This window comes from Cygnus olor, chromosome 6 (assembly GCF_009769625.2).
Source record: "Cygnus olor isolate bCygOlo1 chromosome 6, bCygOlo1.pri.v2, whole genome shotgun sequence".
Lineage (NCBI taxonomy): Eukaryota > Metazoa > Chordata > Aves > Anseriformes > Anatidae > Cygnus > Cygnus olor.
In genome coordinates this window covers 18,729,970-18,751,016 of record NC_049174.1, presented here as the reverse complement: position 1 = coordinate 18,751,016, position 21,047 = coordinate 18,729,970, and the positions used below count along the sequence as shown (strand labels likewise).

General features: G+C 39.3%; 1 protein-coding gene across 4 annotated transcripts in view; it reads left to right on the top strand.

Moving 5' to 3' along the window:
* RAPGEF4 (Rap guanine nucleotide exchange factor 4) overlaps positions 1–21,047 on the top strand; it is a 152,604-nt gene that overhangs the window by 53,571 nt on the left and 77,986 nt on the right. For all 4 annotated transcript variants that reach the window (XM_040561348.1, XM_040561346.1, XM_040561345.1 and 1 more), the window contains one exon: positions 20,429–20,501. In XM_040561348.1, coding sequence (XP_040417282.1) covers positions 20,429–20,501 — 73 coding nt within the window. The remainder of the gene's footprint in view (positions 1–20,428; positions 20,502–21,047) is intronic.

Below are 21,047 nucleotides of genomic sequence, written 5' to 3'. Positions count from 1 at the left end.
AGGCCAAAGAGTAGTGGTGCCAGCTCCAATCAGATTCTTTTTAACATGCTCTGTGATCTGGAAGACAAACAATTAGAAATGGCTGGCTGATCTGGGTATTCATCTTTGTACAGTCAGAAACAAGACAGCGCATAAAAATTCAGGGTGGACAGGAGGGTCAACTGTTGTTTTAGCTTTTCTTTCAGTAGAAAAAGGCTCATTATTTTTATGAGAAGAAAGATTATACAAATCAATCTTGAATCACCTTTATGTTGTAGCAATACGTTTTTCTTTTCTGGCTGATGTTAATTAAATTGCTTCAGTGAGATGCTCTGAATTGTAGTATGGAGTGGAATATAGGCAGTATGTACATATGTGTGCATAATCTTTGTTTGCATTGAAAGATTGCTAAGATGTTATAAGATGTAAAATATATATGTTAACATTGGAAAGCAAACCAACTGATCTGTCTTTTTTATTATTTTTTAAGAGTTTTATGGTGCTTTGGTTATTTCTGCAAATGTCTAACTGGATATGGTCTTTTATGGAAAAAAAAATGTGGCTATTTTCTCAACTTACAAAGAGGCTGATTGCAATGTTCTCTCAATATTTGCCTTGCCCCTTTCTGGCTATTCTTTTTTCTGTCTGAAGCAATTTCTGAAAGATTTAAATTTGTTCATTAATCCCTGTCCACTGTAGGAACCTCCCGCCCCCCCCACTCCATCTTTGCAGACCTGATGAAGATGATGACATGTTGGGCACAGGAGTAGGAGCCAACACCTGAGCAGGCTGTAGGCCTTCGTTGGGTTGAATGATTTGTATTGTGGAGCCACTGCCTACAGCCATGGGCTACATGGGAAGGTGTGAAGAGTTGGATGTAGTCTACATTTGCACTGTTTTTTTTAGGAAAGGAATTCCAAGAAATGAAATTTATAGACAGAGTAACATCATGCATTGCCACTCAGTCTCATCAATGTCTACTAAGTTTTAAAACTGGATGTGTAGGTGATTATCTACTGATGTAGAATAAGGTGTGAGAGAGAGGGAAGAGGGTGCAAGAGGATGGTGTTGAATAGCTACATCCACTATTGATATGAACTTCTTGAAGTGTAAATTAGATATAGTTACACCTGAATGAAAGCTTAGCATTTGAGATCTTTGTTGATGTAAGCCTTATTTTGTTAGGGGAAGAAAACTTTTCAAAAAATACTGCTATAATTTTCATTTATAGTTACAAAAAATCTGTAAAAACACTTCCCAGCCTAACATTACAGTCCTGGTGGTTTCATTCCAAGTGCAGTCCTCTGTTAGGTCTCCCTGAGTTTAGCCAGTGCCTTTGACTTTACTAATATTAATGATTTCTGTCACCTCTTAAAAGGGTACTGAAGAGCCAGGAACAGGTTTCCAGCCACCTGCAAAATCTATTTTGAATCTTATCACAGGATTGTCAGAAAGGTTTTTGAGTCTGGGCTGACTTTGCCATTGGATAGCAATGCCCTAAAAATGTAAACTGGCTGCCATTGTTGCTGTAGGTCTGCTCCTGGTGGAAATTTCTAGGATTAATCATATGACCTGGTAATGAGACATACAATTGTACCTCATTCTCTTTAACAATTTGAAGTCAGTGTCAGCTGTATGTATCACGTACCTTCATAATTTAAATTATAATGGCATGCAGCAATAGCTCAGTGAAAATGTGTTTAGAAAAAATGTACATGGTAGATTAAATTTTTGGTTTAACCTAAATGTCCAGGCTGCAGGTATGTTGTGTTGAATTCAGACAGAATGGAGGCCTGGGAGGAATATATAGTCCCCACTGCTGGACAGTAATTATTTCAGTCGTAATGAAATTTAAATTAAAATTCCTGCTGGTGTCTCACTAATGGTCCTGGCCTTTCTCTGGGCAGAACACTTCCGAAATGCAGTTTGTTATAACAGTTTCACCAGCTTCCCTCCAGCTTGCTCACAATAGGAAAATTTAGTTTTCCAGTTAACCAGGAGAGCCTTTTCAGTCCCTAGTTACCCTTGTGCCCAAGTTCCAATTTTTGTGCCTGCTTGTTTACCCTTAGCTGTATTCATCCCTCAGGGAGATGGTGTTGGCTTGCCAGATCGGAGTTGCCCTGAGAAGCCAGTGTAATGGTTCAAATTAGGGCTGCTGTTTTCAGAAGCTGCCTCTGACACTAAGGGAAACAGAATTGGCCTAGTACTTACCACACTGGAAAAAGCCATCCTCTTTGGAAAAAGCATTTTAATTCTAAATAAAACATTGGGCTGGCTTTTACCTCATGAATAGCGCTTTATTCCACTTCAATAAATATCAGTACCGACAAGCAACTACGTTGTGTCATGACCTTATGTAAGTGTATGGCAAGGTTCCAAGTTAATTTCCACAAATGCACAGGACAGGTTTTTGTAGGTATTTGACCCCTAGGTAGGCAGTGCTCCTGCAGACAGGGCCAGTAAAACAACCTGGCAAATATCCAAGCTCCACGGACTAGTCGTGGCTTCACAGACACTGCCAAGACCTCAGGTACTTCCTGCCCAGGCTCCTTAACACGGCTGAGTGCTGACAGACAGCTGAAGAGCTAGGATTTTGCAGGAAGGCTTGGAAGGCAACATTGCTCTTTGTTGATAGGGAAAGTTCAAGAGATTACAAGTGGCTGAAAGGTCATATCTTTTGGTAGTTTGAATCTAGCCTCTCATCCTACTTGTGCTCTCTAGTCCCCTAGGAAGGGATGTCTACATGTGTGCAACGAGGGAAAACAGAGAACCACCTGCCTCAGCGGGCCTCAGATCCAGGCAGTCTGCTCTGTGCTCGAACAGCCTGAATGAAACACCAAGCTCTTCATCTCCTGCTGCTTTATAACCTTCTAACATTACTCTAAGATCATTCCCTGCACAGTCCCACCCGGCAGTTACATGCCTTTGTCAGGTTCTGTCATTGCAAAGGTGAACTTCATCATGATTCCCTGGTTTGAGATTGTATTTTAATAGAGGATTATCTTCACTGAATAGCCCTCTTTTTGGAGTTGGAAGCTTGATAAAGTTCCTAACTTGACACGGAAACCCCAAGTTGTCATTTACTTCTTGTGGGATTATTAAGAGGGCCAATGCTTGGGTAACTGTGTCTCGAATGTTGAAATATCTTTAAATTCTGTCCCCTGTGTCATTGAATGAGTGCTGTGTAGTTTCTGAAGTGTCTAAGCTGTTGCTATAAATGGAGCGTGGTTGCTTAAGCCATTCTGGTGCTTTGGGAGATTTTGTACCCTCAGCTTGTTTGCCAATTAAATAGGGAAGATGGTTGCAGATGCTTTGTGTAGGCTATCACTCAAAATATTAACACTAGAAAGTGTAGACTCCTGCCAGACTTCGCTTGGCATTTTTAATTTAGTACAGGGAAAAATCAGGCTGAAGTTCATCATTTAGTGTTTGATGGAAGGCACTCTCTCTGCTCTATTTCTATATAGCTATCAAATCCCACATACTGTACTATATTCTGCCAGGAAATCTGCTAACCTTTCATATAATATGTAGTGGGTTTTATAGCCAATGCTGCAGAGCCGTTTTCCATGCAGGAGGATTTTTTCTGCTGCCTTGGTAAGATTTGCAGTGGTTCTTTCTACAGTGCCAGATGTTGTACATAAAACAGGAAATTATATACTGTTCTCTTGCTTATTGAGCAGGAGAGAAGAATCTACTTTTAAAACCTAGCTGGGAGAGGTTGCTAGAAATGCCAAGTTTAAAGAGGCAGATCAAGTGTGGGAGATGAGAAAGCAAGACAATACTTGCCTGAATGTGGCGGTGAATGCTAAATCTCAGCAGAAGCACGGTTGATGTACTGACATTAAAGAGAATATACTGAATATGTAATCATTGTGGATATATGCATGGGATTTTGCATTGTACGATAATCAAATGAGTAGTTCTTTGTGCACAGATTTACTGACACTGATGGGAATCTCATTGGAGCTCTAATGATCTATATTTAAAGAGATATCAGCCCAATTACATTCTGTAGCGTGCATCTGTATATTCCTGAAGGAATGCAGTGTCAGAATAACATTATTTTGGCCGGCACTTCTGTGGTATCCTTAATCTACTTATCTTGAAGCATTTTACAAATAATAAGTACTTCATTCAGTAGCATTCCACTGGGCTGTGTTCACCAGGATGGCGATGTGCTGATAGCTTGAATCAAAGAGCCCCTCATGAATAACCCTGTTGCCCAACAGGTCATGCCTGGCATGCAGGTTGTTTTACTTGTCCTTCTGCTTTTTCCTGTCAGGTAGCGGGGTGGCAGCTGTTTGGCCAGCATGCTGCCTAGTAGTCAAGTGTCTCTTGCTGCCCCTCAGGCTGTTTCAGTGCCGGCAGACAACTCTGCCACCTGTCCATGCAGAAAGGGAGGGGGCCGTGATGTGGGCTGTGTGACAAGGGGACATCACAAAACTGGGTTTTGGATGCTGTAGCTGCAGAGGTTTGACCGTCCTGCTGCAAGACATGAGAGGAGAACCATAAAGAAGCAGATCAAACGTAATACTGACTCTCATTAGTAAGCAAAGCCTAACGTGACACTGAGTATTATAGTTCTAAGGGGAGACATCTTTTATCTTTCAGAAACTTCCAAAACATACTGATAAATTCAGAGATGATTTGGCTCAGCCTCTTTGTAGCCGTTTCTTGTAGACAGAGCCACTTCAGGGTTTTTTTTTATATGCATGTATGCTACTGTTCTTTGTACTGTTTAGGATGATGGTGATAGATCTAAATAAAATGTAGCTTTGTGCAAGCTAGAGAAAAGACAATCTACTTCTCTTTAGTGGAACTGCTGCTCCAGCAAAGAGAGTGTTGGTTGAGTCCAAAGACTTGTCGCTTCTGCCTTTCATCTTCTGGTAGTTTGAAATAGCTTTTCTGACCATCATCATCTCTTCCAGCTTCTAGAATGCACACTGGACACCTCAGCTGAATCGCATCTCTGTTGCTCTAATTAACCAGGTAATTGAGCATTATTGGAGTTCTACATATCTTGCAAAAAGTCATACTGGTGTGAAATTGGAGTAACAGTGGTGTATCAGGTCCTTAGTTTCTTTCTTGAGGCAGAGCAAATCAGCACATCTGTGCTGGCAGTGGTCTTGTTTGGCATTTTTTTAGTTAATTTTACTTTGGCTCTTCTTTGCTCACTTCTTTAATAACATTTAAAATGGCACCTTTGGGCACCTGTAGCAGTTGTAACAGTTTTTATCCATGTTCTTGTTGACAAACAATTCCTTATTAGGTATTCGTGCGCTAGCACACTTTTACACTTTTTTTTTCCATCTGGATTTTCCCACTTGTTTCTGTTTGCAGGAAGGATGAGCTCTATCCGAAGCCAGCACTACTGACCCTCACTGGAGAATGTAGTCATTGAGTAGGTCTGCAGGCCTATTTACACTGCTGTTTCTAATCATGTGAGATCTGTAGTACTTGTCAAGTTCGCCAAACTTAGGCGATACTGGTGATGTGAAAACTTTTGTGATTTTGCCATGAGAAGTTACTGCCAGGTGTTTTCAAGAGAGTGTTGGGAGTATTTAATACCTGTTTCCTTAAGCTTTTGTTTGCTGCTCTTAGAACCTGCTGTGATTTCCTAAATTTTGGGCGTAAAAACGATTTCCGAAGCTGCTATGTGATTCTTCTTTTACATACAGGCTGGGGGCACAGAACTTTTAAGTCCTGTGCTCGTCCATGTTCCCTATTTGTAAGGCAATGCAACAGAGCCTGTGAATAGAAGAGGGCCTAGGGCACAGGTGGGACGTAGGCTGTCTGGATGTGGCCCTTCCCAGCAATGAAATTTCCCGCTGCAGAAATGAACAGTAGATCTCCTTAAGGCTGCAGACTAGTCAAACTTCATATTTCTCAGCTAAATATGTCTTTATATATCAGGTTTGGTTCAAGGATTAGTCATGGTGACTTGGGAATATAGCAGAGATCTCCTGAGATCTTTTCCACAGTACCAGTTAGCAGAAAATATGCCTTTCTACAAGATGACTGATGATCATTAGTGTCATTGGAACAGATCAATTAATATAAATCTGTTTCACTGAAGCTAGTGAAACATTGTTAATTTATGACAGCTGAGGATCTATGCCAACACGGTTGTATACAGTGGACTTTCCTCTAACTCCTTAGGAATTGCACAAATTGCACAAAGCTTGTATAAATAGAGAGTACAGAGGTCATCTTACTTAAAAGCTATCAAGATTTTCACTGAAATTTGAGGGTTATAAAATTGAAGGGACAGTATAATGCTAAAATTGTATTCTGTGATGCTCCCTAAACAAATAGCCAGCAGTGTGTAGGGGAATACTTGTTAATTGAAAACTAGGCAGTTAAATATGTCAGGCATATGTGTACAGCTTCCTTATTCTGTAACACTAAATTTCCCTCAGAATTTTTGAAGGAAGACAGACCAGATAAAAAGCAGTTAACACAGTTTTTTAAAAACTATACATATATATATAATTATATTTATATAAAATTGGAAAAAATTGTTTGCCTTATTTCCAATGTGTTTGTTTTTTATTATAGTATACTTTGCAGCATTTGTTTCTAATATGGTTTTAGAGTTGCAAGTTAGCAGAAGAATTATGTAAAATGGTTTTAGATATGAAGGCGGCTTTTTCTCTCTGTTAATGAAACCTTTCTTAAAGGCTGTTTTATAATTATACTTGTGGCTTGGTGGATAATGCCTCTTCTTCATATGCAAGTCATTTGATTCCTCTGGTGCCTCATAACGCTCAAGAAGCATGGACTCTTGCAGTGTGACTCATACTGTAGCTTATTTTACTACATATTCTATATAAAGACTTTCTTTGAATGGTAAGTGGATACACAATATCAAAGGGACAATAACAAGCTTTATCTGTCTTGCTTCACAATAGAGAAAAAGTCCTACAAGAATAGACTGGAGTGTAGGTGATTGCAAATTAAGTAGCCCTTCAATTAGGAAGTGTTCTAACTTTAGTATTGCCAGGGACCTTGTCTTCTAGAAGGACTGAAAGTCTCATCCCAGTACAGCAATACTCGTGCTTCAAGAATTAATCATTCGTCTTGCTGTTGGAAAAAGGTTGAAGTCTATCAGATTCCTTCTCAATAAAACCTGCCTCTCTTTCATCAGGAGTGTATAAGAGTGCCCACGTATGTATTTTACCACTGCGACAGCAAGCAATAGCAATGCATTCCTTAGCCATTCCATCTATTTCAGATGCTTAACACCTTCGGTACTGGTATCTCCCAAAACTGAAAAGTTGCAGCTTTAGGACATCACGTGGTCACAAGTGAAAACACAAGAGAACTGCTAATAAGAGGAACTGAAGTTGAAAAATAAGTTTGGGATATAAAAGTAATCACAGCCATTGAAAAGTTTTACTGAAAAAGTTTATTTTCTTTCCATTTTTGTCTCTTTTCTGCCACAGATATTAACTCCAGCTTCCATGATTTATCTACTTATGCTGGCAAATGTATGTGGTGGCTAGTCTGGAGTTACACCTGGGGCCATTAGCCAGCCAGCATGTGAACAGACTGCTCAGCTGGCTGCTGCCCAGTGAAGTGGGTGACAATGAGTGCTGCCCTCTGAAAACTAATGTGCTTTGCTCTCCGTGTAAAAACAGCGTGTTTATCTAGCACTGCTGTTTGCTTTGTGTAAATGTTATCCCTTGTAGTACATTGCTTCCAATGGGCTTGAAAAAAGAACAGCCATGGTTCATGGGAACCAGGTAGTGGGGCCTCCCCAGCACAGCCTAATATGTTTATTTTACTACTTTTTTGACATCCTTTAAACAAACAAACAAAATATGATTCCATAAAGAAGGAGCAGGAAATACAAAGATTTCTAAGAATTGAACAATTGAAAGAAGGACTACGAAGTTTAACTTTCAAAATTAATGAGCTACTGTATGTCCTGGCTGTATTAAACCTATCTGTCGAATGGAGTAGGTTGAGATTTCAATATGCTGCTGAAATTATTTTTAGCCATGTGCAAGGCAGGTACACAGAAGAAATGGTTGTTTGAGTCGAATGGACACACAAAAGTTCAGAAAATTGGTTTGATTCCCAGTGAGCTTGCCATCAGGTGTATCATTTTTATAATGAAACATAAGTTTTAGAATGTACTTTTAAAAGCCAGGTCTTACAGAATGGCAAATTAAACACTACAAACATGTTTCACTGAGAGCATCTTTAGTCAGTTCGATAGAAATTGTCTTTCCCCTAAGAGGCCAGTACTTGGGCATTTCTGCTGACGGGTTCTGGATGCTTGGGCTCGGCAAATTGTTTCTGGAGGAGCCTTAGTGCAGGAATCAGCTTTTCTCATTGCCCCTCAGAAGAGGAATTTCCTTTCCAAATTGCCTCACAGAACTGCTGTGTTGGTGCATATGCAGTATTTGGCATATGGTTTAATGGTCTGTTAGTGAGTCTTCAGTCTTATTTCTCTTGGTCTTACAGTTGGTTGGTTACAGTCTTCCGTCATCACGATTTGCATAGTTCTTCCACGTAAGTATAATAGCAATAGCTGTGTCCTTTTGAATCTGGTTATAGCTAGTTAAACCTCTCTTTGGAACATTAGTTTTTCTTCATTAGTTACCTGCTTTTTTGGTGGTACAGCTTCGGTGCAAGGGTGTGACAAACATCATTTGTTCGGATGGGAGCGTGTTTTCTAAGGCATATAAGGTTCAGCCTTTGGAGGTCTGTCCTAGGAGGAATACCAAAGCAGTGAACATCTTGTTCTCAGCTATCATACTCTGATTTAATCTTACTTGCTTTATTTGAACAAAAATGCCTGGTGAAGCATCCACATCTTGTATTTAGTTAACTTGTGCCATTCTGCACCTTTTATGCTGTGTCACTTGCCTGCATCCTGCCTCTAAGTGCATTGTGAGCCTTCCTGGATGGTAGGAGGAAGAGACAGGATCTGATCTGTCATTCTGTGTAGCACCCAGTCAAGCTGATTTCAGGGCTCTGTTGGATAGAGGAGGAGACTGATTTGGTGTTATATTCTTTTCCTTCCACTCTTATTTTTCCAGAAAGATCGTTATTCAGTTTAGTTCAGTACTTCGCACTTTGCCTCTTGTGAGTTGTCTCCTTTTTTTTTATTCCTCTAGTTTAATTTTTCTCTTCTGGTCATGTGTAGGTTCAGCTTTAACATACGTCTTTTCTGTTGTTTTTTTTTCCATTTAAGAAAATCTACAGTGCATCTTCATTACCGTGACAACTTGTACATCTGAAATGCTGTTTTAGTCTTCAACATGACAGATCATAGAGAGAACGAAGGCTGATAATAAGGAATAATAATCAGACAGATGATGTTTTTGTGGTTATATATTGCCCTGTGAAAGAAATTCCCATTCAAAAAAGGAATAGAAACCAAGGCTTCTTAATATGAAACTCCTGCCCACACTGAACTATCAGCCTACTCAAACTAGGCTACTTGCGTGATGTTCAGTCTGAAAAATACACAATCTGAGTAATTTTCAAATGGTAACCAAGTGGATTTAAATTATTTTTACCTGGCTGAATAAATCTGAAAGAAAGTTGCATAATTTCTTTAAACAAGTCACTCCTCAGAGTTTCAGAGAACTTTTGATTATGAGGTGGTTTGGACACTGCTTGGCTTATACTATTTTAAATCCGTTAAAGCTTACATTTTATATCCTATTTTCTTCTGGTTTTGCTTATTATTGATATCACAATGCCGTGAGATAAAGAATAACAAACATAAACAGTGCTTCACTATGAAAAACAGAAACTAAGCTTGTGACTAGAAAATTGGTGGAGGCTTGATGTTGTAGTTTGTGCTGTTCATCTGGATCTGCAGAATCTTTAAGCCTAAACTGTCACAAAGGCAACCAGCTTCAATGAGCCTAGATTCTGTCAGTTGTGAAATTACTCAGCTGTTTCAATGACATCAACTGATAGAACTGCTTGCTTTGGTGGCAACAAGAGGCAAGAAGAGAGTTCATTTATTAGGCATATCCGTGGGCCACCTCACTTTTTTTTTCCTTTCCCTCTTACAGTTAGCTATATTCCCTGAAATCTGTGCACTCGTTGTGATAACTCATCTGTTCAGTGAACTTTGGAGGATCCCTCTAGAGAGTCCTTTCAATTTTTTATGGTTATCTTAGTTTTTTTGTTGTTTCTGAAACCACAGTGTCTAACTATTTTGAGACAAGCTGTATATAAATTACTAGGACTTCTTGACTTTCCTCCTTTCCAATTAAAAGAGTTCTGTTCTGCCATTGCATTGCAGAATGTTAATGCAGTTTACCTGATCCCTGTTTTACAGCACAGCTGAACCACTGCTACTGTGTGTTTGCGTATCAGTTTGATAAAAATCAGTCATTCCAATCCAAATACGTTTTGGTATCATCGGGTAAGATGATGTCTTTCAAGTCCGTCAGAAGAGACTGTGTTTCACAGGACTTTATGGGGAGCCTGAAACATGAGGGCAATGAGATGTTAGACTGTGTATGGTGAAGTAGGCAGTATAACCAAACACTGTGTTAGAAAATAGCTGAAGCATTATGAACTCCAGTGGGGAATTACCATAGGCAACATGTATTATACTATGCTGTGTAAGAAAGGGACTCCTTTGAATTTGGGAAGTTGAGTCTACAAGAGGTTTGTGCTGGCAGTACAGTTCCAGCGGTGCCGTTGCACTGCCTGCTGACTGAGCTGGGAGGCCCGGGTGTGTTGGGGTCCTGTCAAGTGATACCAGTCTGATTGTGAGCAGCTTTCTGTGCCGCAATATGCTTATTTTCATGCACCAGGAGGAGTAGACTATGTTCAGTCATACTCCTGGAATTATAATTATTTAGTTTGTCTTTAGGTTTCCCCCTAATTATTTGGTATTATACTTGTTTTGATTTCACAGCAGTGCTGCTGAGAGAGCTGCACAGGCTGCTTTTAAAGCAGCTCACACTGTAATCAAAATAATATTTTTAAAAGCATTGAAGTAAGACTAATGTTATAAAGGAAATTCCCTTGTATATTTACTTATTCGCTGCATTTACCAAATATCATCATTATTGGTAGACACAATTGTAGTAGAAACAATCACTTTGGAAGCTGATGCTTGCTTCTGTGAGAAGCAAAGGCACAACGTTAGACTGACCCCACTGAACTCATTAAGAGGTTTATATTGATTTGAGAGGAATTAATATTTAACACAGAGTTTCCTTCCAGATGAAAACAAATTTTAGACCAACATACTTCTGTGCTTGTAGGTAGTAAGTATGAAAAGCTGAGTTCCAAATCAGCTCACCATTTTGCTTTTTCTTTTCGTTTCAAATCTCCTTGTGAGGGGAGGGAAGAAAATATTTATGTGCAATGGATAAAGCCACTGCTTCATACAGTATCAACATGAGGCCAGTTTAAGTGTCATTTAAGTTGTACTTAAAACCTATTTTTAGGGCTTAAGCACTGCACAGACCTTGTGCTGACCTTAAGAATTTCAGTGAAGGAGTATGACTTCAGCCTGTTGTTGGAGCACAGCCTGCCCTGGAAGGTTAGCAGCTTTTCTCTGTCTCAGTGGCACATACCTAGTTCCACATACATTTCTTAAGGTAAAGCCTTCCTCATAACAGTCATGCAAAGATGTATTGAATGTGTGGATCAGGACTTCAGTATTTGGAAGGTGACAGTCTCAGGCTGGAGCAATAACTTGATATAGAGGCTTTTGCTGACTTCTGACTTGTCTAGTACAAAAACTTGTTTTTTGCTTGATATGCAGGTTAGAATATGTGATCAGGAACAAGACATGTATGTTGCTGCAATTCCAGAATTTACTGTTCTGTCAAAGTACTTTAAAAACATAAACCTCTTCCTGGTGTGACCTTTTGTCTCAGCTGAAGCTCTGCTCTAGAAAAATACAAAAGATAAGGGAGGAGCACCATATGGAGGACATAGTGTAGATGGCAGCTCACAGCTACCCAGGCAAGGAACTGGGCAATGCCAGCATCATCTTGTATTTGTAAGTCTCTTATTACCTGCCTTTGGTCTTCCTTGTATGCTGCCTTTTTGCATAGCGCACCCAAACTGAGCTCACCTGAAAGAGAGTATCTTTGGTTCCCCAGTCATTACTGTAGTGTATCTGAAAATAGAAGCTGTGACTACCTGAGGGTAAAAGGAAGTCTTCTGTGTGCAGAACTTTCAGAAATTGTTCTCAAAGCATGTTTTCCCTGCACACAGCCCATGAGATGACACCAGATATAGCTCAATCTAAATGTTGTCAGTGTAGGTTTAATGGTTGGCTGTAGTGGTAGAAAAAATGTTAAAATAGTGCGTTTTTCTTAGTAGTTCAGCTCTTTTGAAGTCTTATCTGTTGGCTTTGCTAATAAAGACACGGGTTTACAATTGCTAGCTTTGCAGAAGAGTTTGAAGAGGAGTGAGGTTCCATTCTGCTACTCGCATCATTCACAAAATTCCAGCTAAAATGTCATTTGCTGCATCTCTACTACAAGTGATAATGAAAGGGGAAGAAAGGAGAGCATAGTTTGATTTTTCTGATCTTATATTGAGTTTGAAGCAATGCTGCTGAGAGACGACATCATCTGATTTTAAAGTGAGCAAATTCAACAGATATCACTGTAAAAGAGTAAATACAGAATTGCATAATGTTCTTTTTCAGCCACTTTTGGCTGAAAACTGAACTTCACGTTGAAGGCAGTTGAATTGTTATATATATTTGTATTACTATAAATATAGTATTTGTTCTGTGGCTACACAAGTGCAGTAAAAGAAAACACATAAATCAGATGGGCTGTTTGTTCTTTTTTCTTTTGTCCTCTTTTAAGTACATGCAATCTTTCCCACCCTTCCAACCAAGTCGCATCTCCACCCAACTGCATTTCCTGAGTGGATTCCTCTAGGAGACAGAATCAGAAGGCTGCATGATGTCATTTCTATATTTAAATTAGATGGAGCAGAATAGGCTGTGTAATTTGTTTAATCATTGCTCATGCTCTAATTTCCTTGGATTTGATTTTTTGCAGTGCAGTCTTATCTTCGGGTTTCTATCTGGTAGCCAAGTCTGCTATTTGGCGTGATTTCAGTGAGCTGGGTGCATTTTTCTTTTCAACTAAAACTCAAGGGGATTCTGTGATCAAGCAAATTCGGCACACGGAGCTTTTCAAGCACGATAAATTGATTTAAGTGGGAATGTGACAGAAAAATATATGGCTCCAAAACAAAGAGATCAAATAAAATCTAAAGCGTAGTTGATTAGAGCCATACAGAAACATTCAGAAGATGGTAAACAGATAAATAAATAGAAAAGATGCAGATTCATCCGCCATTATATAAACTGTACTAATTCTGGGATCAGGATTCAGCAATTTCAGTACAGGCATTTCCTGTATTTATTTCATCTCAATATGACTAAATGGTACTTCAGTTCTGCTATTTCAGGCCTTGTCTATCTCGTTTTAATGACTTGAGTAGACTGACGTGTACAAAACAGACTCTGTTCAGTAAATTATGGTAGAATCTTTGCATTTTATTTTCTCTTCTTCCACTATATATAAAGATTTATATTCTCTGTTGTAGCATTTTATTTTCTAATTTGTCGTTACCCTTTCCTTTAGAAATACTTCAATTCTCTTCCCTTATCTATACTTGGATGATATTCTGGAAATCACAAATGCAAGTACTTAGTAATATTCAGGATCCTTGATATTCTCCATCCTAATATAGGTAGGCAGTTTCTGCATGAAATTCCCCTTTGTACTGAGATAAAAGCACCCCTCAATATGCTGTTGTGCTGTATGTGTGCTTAATGACTTGAAACTGATTTCAAGTGCAGAGATAGGCGGTGAGGTGCACGCAGTCTGTGACATTACAAGTGGAGCACGTGTTCTTGCCGTGCACAAGGAGGCAGACCACCGCAGCCCACACTGGAGGTGAGGTGTTGATCCCATACAGACCCACCTGCAGCAAACACCTAGCTAGGTGGCAGAGACAGGGCCACTGGGCAGCCGGCAGCACCCAGCAAGAAGAGGCAGAGCTCAATGAGGAGGTTGGAGCTGCAGTCCTGAGGGCCTTGCATTCTCCAAGGTCTACCAGCCCAAATGGACCCCACTAGATCTGGGGCTGGACCCAATGTTACATGTGGCCCAGACTTGAAACACATTGTGCTGGGGTCTAGTCCTCTCTTGGTCTGGCTGAGAAGCTTCCGAGGTCGTCTCGCACTGTTCAGCCAGTTTTGTACTTCTGTACAAACCAGTTTCCTTTGATATGACTTGCGTATCTCCTGGTATCGCCACAGGCAGGAGTCGCTTTCAGTCAGCAGGATTTCTGATTTTCATTTAATAGGCTGCTGCGTGGTGGTAATGTAAAGTGCTTAGTTTCTCTTTGGAGACAGGGAAAAATATTGTGAAGAAGCTTATGGTTTTGTTTTTATTTTCCCCAAAGCAATCATCAGAGTGAAATTCACAAACAGATCTGTGCAACTTTGCCATGTCATTTGCCTGCCTGGGTTGCTTGCATTACAACCTCACTGAAGAACCAGGTTTTGAGATTTGTGTGTATGGGTTTGTTCTAGAGTGAATTTTGATGTAAATAACACTTTATAAGTAAACGTGGCTCATCCAACAGCGGAGGGAAAAAGTCTGAATATGCAGGCAGGGTGGCTGTGTTACAGCTCGTGGATCGGGGGGTCAGGTGTCAGCCTGTGCAGACGGCTGGAAGCATGGACGTGTTCCAGTGAGCAGGCAGGAGACCCAGTGTGAATCCCCTATTACTGTTCAGGTCAGTTACTGTGGTGCTGTTGGGAGTTGAAGCTTTAGAGAGCTGATGCTGAGGAGCGAGGTTTGCTTCAAACCCTGTGAGTTTGCTCTTATCCAGGTATGTTTGTAGTTTCTTTTCACTACTGTAATTTAGGATTTAACAGGAGCGATACGAGTCTTGAGATTACATTATTGCAGCAGCTTTGAATGATGACTTACAATCCAGTGTTAAACAGTCATTGGACAGGTCCTTTTTGAAATATCCAATTTAGGCAGCATTGGCCAGAAATGTGTGGAAATTTTCTGACTAAACTTGCTTAGAAGAAATACACTTATTAATTTGTAAACAGAGTAAGGTAGAATCTGAAAACAGAATTATACCAGAGTTTTCTATGCGTCTCAACACATAATATTGGGCAATAACGAGTGAGTGGGTTTTTTTTGCTTTTTTTTTTCTTCCCATTTTTAACAAGATTTGGGTAAAAAAATATCTGACTATGCCTATTGGTTATTTATTTAGTGAAATTCAATAGGAACATTAGGCACTTTTTATTGGAAAACACTAATGGATAGCAGGCAGATGACCTGAGAATTTTCCTATAAATTAGTTCAGTGAAGAGCGATCTTTAGAGCATCATCTCTAGAGGCAGAGATCTAGACTTTGAGATGACAGGCTGTGCTTGGTTGGGGGTGAAAAGAGGGTCCAGAGATCTTCTGGGGCTCTTTTCATATCTCTCCATATTCTTCTGGAGGAAAGAGAAGAAATGATGCACTGTGCTGAGCTCACAAGGGAGATTATTCATTGCCAAAATGGTATGACTGGCACAACCAACTTGGAGGAAGAACAAAATTGTACTGAGAGCATCAGTGATCAATTATTTATTATCAAAAGAAAATAGAGAACTGCTGTCAAGCTACAACTTACATCACCCTAGGGAAACCCTTAACGGAGTATAGGCAAATAGCACAGAGGATTACAGAACTCAAGTAACAGTCAAAATAACAACATCTAATAAAGTAGTTACACAAGGTTTTGAAGAATGTGTGTGGAAAGGTCACCTTGATATTTGGCCTAGGATTTCTAGAACTGAAATGAATTATTTTGTTTTACTGTCAAGTCTGCAGGTAATGCAGGTTCTGCCTTGTCATCTTCTCTGCTGCCAGTGGTAGACAGAGTAGGAGGCAGTAGAAGTGCATCTGGTAATTTAGGGTTCAACTGAAGTGATGTGACTCATGAGGTTATATTATTGGAGCAGCTTCAAACAGTGATTTACTACCCAATGTCAAACAGCCATGGGACAGGTCAGTACATAGTGCTACTATGTATCGAGGCTGTGAGTGGGGGAGGTTAAGAGAAGTAAAGAGAAAATCACCTATGTGTTGTGGTTTACAAAACCTTTAGTTTTAGAAGACAGTCACTTCCAGCCATGTGTAGGTTCACTGTGGCGTGGGGAAGCATTAGACGCCTGACTTCACTCCCCAGTGCTGAGTACCATCACTGTTTGAAGTCCTTATTGAATGGCCCATCAGTTACTCTGCTGACTGGAGAGCTGCTGGACGTGGGGGTGTATCTGGTGTGGAACTTGCATTTAAAACTTTATGCCCAGGTGGGCTTTCCTTCACCTTTTGTGTATTGTTTCTGTCGGTGTGGTGGTTTTGCTATGCAGTGCACATGGAAGAGAACAGAGGCTACTCTATTTTCTTCACATCTGCCTGGCTTGTTTTGGAGTGCTTGTATTGTATAGATTTCCTGTTTTTGATCTTTCTTTCTCTTTAAACAGGGATTAGATCTTCAATACTTGCAGCAGAAGAGAAGGGATTAACTACTAAGACGTATTTTATACACCTTATGTGCACTAGAAGAATGCATAAGGGATTCAGAGATAGCTTGCACTGGAATTACAGTAATGGCCTTTCTAAACATTATCATATAAAAAATTTACCAGAGTGCATTCATGGTGTAGAAGAAAATCCATTGTAGTCATGAAAACAGCTGAGACTCGTCACCAGCTAACCAATGAGTGGCCTTAAAAACTGTTGATGAAAAAGTTCATCCTCAGTGCCTCCCCAGTGAGGAAAGTGCTATTGCTTGCTTCCTTCCCTCCCATCCCCTACTGTTCCTCGTCAGCACTCTTCTGTGCTTTAGGCTATATAGCAGTGACTGAAAAGGTCATGTTAATTTTTACCACTGCATGGCTATGAGATGGTCAGTAACTGGAAGAAAAAATAGTGTCTTTATTACTTGTGCTGTCAGATTAGATGCAGGAAGCGTCTGATCTTTAAGCTATTGCATGATAGAATTAGTAAATTAGTAGAAATCTGAAGGAAGAGTGAATAGGTCACTGAGTGTAGTTTTAAAACCTGCTGTAATGTTGGATTTACAGAACTTGAAGACTTTGGGTAATAAACAAGCTTATATGATAGCTGTTGTTGTCTTTCATAAGGGAGGCCTTTCCAGAGTTCATACCAACAGTGGAACACATTTTAAGAAGCCTTTTGTAAATATTTAGTTTCTTAATCTTCAGGGTCATTTTAAATGCCACCTACTTTTACATTTTTACTTGCTGCGTTTTCTTTTCATTTACAGACATTGCAGTAATAAGACAGGTCTCACACTCAACATTGTTTTTTCCTCATTATCTCAGCTTTGAGAGAGCTCATGCTTGGAACTTCGTTACTCCATTCAATACTGTGAATCTCTATGTGGTTATTTTCATCTTCTTTGCATACTCAGGTTTCCCCGTGGACAACATTTCCCAGACTTCTTGACAAATGAGTGTCCTTTGACATTTAATTTGGCTCATGAGCTGGCACAATTTTAGTTGTAAATTGTACCTCCAATGTCAGTCTGCACCCCATCAAGGTATCTTCATGGGAGACCATGTGTAGACAGTCGTATCAGCCTTCATTTAAGATAACCTGATAGTTTAATTCATGCTGAGGTCCCTTGGTGGAGTCTGAACAACTGAACTTTCTGAGGGCAGGTCCAGAATCGGTGCCTCTTCTGGTAACGCTGGCTGACCTCCTACACAGGCAGTGCCGCTCACTGGGCTTGCTCTGTCAGTCTCCTTAGTAGACTTACTCCAAGGCAGGGTAGGACCTTCATGTGGAAGATTACAAAGTTGAGGTCCTTGGCAGCCTACACTTACGCTCTTTGTGGCCTTTGGCATCCTGAGAATGACGTGGGGCTGAATGTGGTTAGGGGCCTCCACAAACAAAAAATCCACAAGTGTTCCTAAAACTTACAGTACATGAGTGCAAATAATACAGCAGAGTACAAGACTGCATCTACCTTCCCTGCCTATTTGATGAAAATCAGACCTGCATCTAAAGATAGATGTTGTTGTTTTTCAAAAAGGACAAATTCCTAAAATGTGAATAGGGTTCCAGAAACCGTAAAGTGTCGGCTTCTTACAATACCTTTGGGTACCACTGCTTGATGGTGCACAATTGTGCACAGGTTTTTGCAACTGATCCCTTACATTATACAGGGCAGTTACATAAGGGACTAAGAAGAGTTGTCTTTTTAGCAAAAGCGTGGAATTGTGCACATTGGGTGCTCAATGTGAAGAGTTTAAAGTGTTAAATGCAATTATGGCTTATCATGCCTGTAAGACTTCTGCAGGTATTTTTTGTTAAGCTAGGCCCCCAAATCTTTTGGAAATTGTATGACGTGTTCTATGCTTCATTTTGTGAGAAGAATAAGCAGGAGAAGTACTAGAGAATTAATGAGAAAGGAAACTGCCATGCAGTGTATGACGATTATGAAAGTTGTATAGGAAATGCATACATTTGAAAAGTTAAAAGAAAATTACTATTGTTCTACAATTCAAGTTCCTTATCAAGTTGGATTAAATGTAGACTAATAATGTATTTCTGGGAAAATGCTATTATGGGTAAAACAGAAAAAATAACTGAATATCATCTGAATGATGAGAAAGAACAGGAAAAAAATACCCTATGTAATTTAATTGTATCTTATTCCAAATGAAACATTTCAATTTTCTATTTCTAAACCAAATTTCAAGACCGAGCTCAGTAGAAAATAGGACAAAACATTTATCTACTCTTTGAATAAAATGTTATTTCAGCCCCTTATGATATGTTTTCCTTTCTTTCATTTTGACAACTGAAATGAGTTTTTTCCCCTGTTTTATGTATATGGTTTATTTATTGAACTGAGAAAATAATTACTTCTTGCGTTCTTCCACTTGCTGAGTTCCAGGCATAGAACTGGATGCAGAGTTTGGGAAAGAAAATAAGAGTTTTATCCTCAAATTAAGTAGTATGTATTTTGTGTGACTGACCCGGAATAAAACATAACTTTGCTCCTGTGAGTTTTCAGCTGGATTATGGGTGAGATTTAAATAATATGTTACTAAGCTTTAGGATGTAATAGCTTGTCTAAAAATAGGATTGGATTATATAGATTAATGTAATCTTTGCAGGTTTTGTTATTATTTAGAATGCAAGACATTCATTCTTCCTTGCTAGAACTGATGAGATTTTCATATCCATCTCCAGAAAAGAAAAAAATGTTAAAAGGATAATTCAAGCATCTGTTAAAATCCAGCAGATAACATTTATGGAGCTGTAGGGATGTTTTTGCTTTTTAAAGCAAAGGATAAGTCTTTTACATTAAAATTGGACTAAAGGGAAGTTTTCTGCCTCAATTAATATGTGTCCATAGCTGAAACCTAGATGAATTTCAGCTAGTTGTTTGTTCACGTTCAGCTCACTGCAAAACCTATGGATGGCATTACAATTTTGTTTATGCTGATCGTCAGCATCCCTGTTGCACAAGCTTGCTCTGTGACAGTTTCGAAAGGGGCATTATAACTGTTTATCCTTAACTATGGCAGTAATCTAGCATGACTGAAAACAGAAATGTCTCATTTATTGAATGATTTGTATGAGATAAAGGGACATTTTTTTTCCTTCGTATTATATTTTAGCTTCTGTGAATTTTTTAAGCCCTAGGCAGAGCTTTGAACCTTATTCATCATGTCACCAGCATTCACTGAAGAAAAATACCAGTTACCAACATCAGTTACAGTCATGTAGTTTACTGTGGTACAAAGGACATTATTTTTACAGTTACAAAATTTCATTTGATACTACAGTATTAGTGTGTATGTATACATAAAGTTGGTGCTGGGTTTGTGTGTTTCATAACCTTGTAGTTTTGAAAAACGAACTTTTGCTTGCTTAGTGTGTTGGAATTAAATGTTTAGTCTTAGCACTAAATCCTGTATGTTTTAAATCTGGTACCAAAATTGTAGTGGTATGTGAGTCCTATGAATTCTAAGTTCACAGCCTCATCTCCATTTATACAATAAAGCAGCTTTCTAGCTTGAGTTTAGCTGAGTAGTGTAATTTCAAACAAGCTTTAAAACAGCCTTTATGGGAAATCGCACAAGTACAATATTGATTTACTAGAACCCTCAAAGTCATGCTTTGGGGAAGATCAAGGAGGGAACTCTTTTAGTGCAGCTTTTGATAAAATAAAGACAGAGTGCTCAAATCAAGAAAGCTGGTCTTGTAGCGTTAAGAGTAAAAGACATCTGACTGGCTCAGTCATAGATTGTTTATATGCATCTGAAGCACAAGGCAGCAGACACAAATGTACATACCACATTATCCATCTGTACTGACTTACATATCTGTACCTGACGGAATTTGCCATTGCTGTCTTCCAGAAATATCGGCAATATATGTCTGGACTTCTCACTCCTCCTTATGGTGTTATGGAAACTGGCTCCAACAATGACAGTAAGTATGAGGAGGTAGAAATCAAATGCTAGAAAAAATATAAAAGAGAAGAAAAAGGAGGAATGAAAGTCCTCTGTTTTGGGGTGTGGAAATTAATATATTAAATTCAATTCAGCATTACCACTATATTAATATTCCATAGAGGAGGAAATAGTTTGGAACTTGCTTGATTGCATTCCTAACTGCATACAACTGCACACAGAGCTGTGCCCAAATTTGCGCTGTGGGACAGTCCTCTTGACTAAAACATACTGTATTATGTTGCATGAAATGTAACTGGTTGTAGATGGTATATGAATTCTATGGAATGCAGCCATGAGTCCTGCTTGTAAAATGAATTTAACAAACAGAGTGATTTATTTTATTATTTTTTTTTTTTAAGTTAGGTTGGGCTACTTTGCTTCCTTGGGAACTTGGGTTCATGTTGGGACACACAAACTGCACTAAACATGCTGCTATCTGACCTTAGTTGCATAGGTAAATAAGTTTGGGTATGGCTTTGTGTCATGAGAGCCTGTCAAACCGTGGGATAATTGTGTAGACATG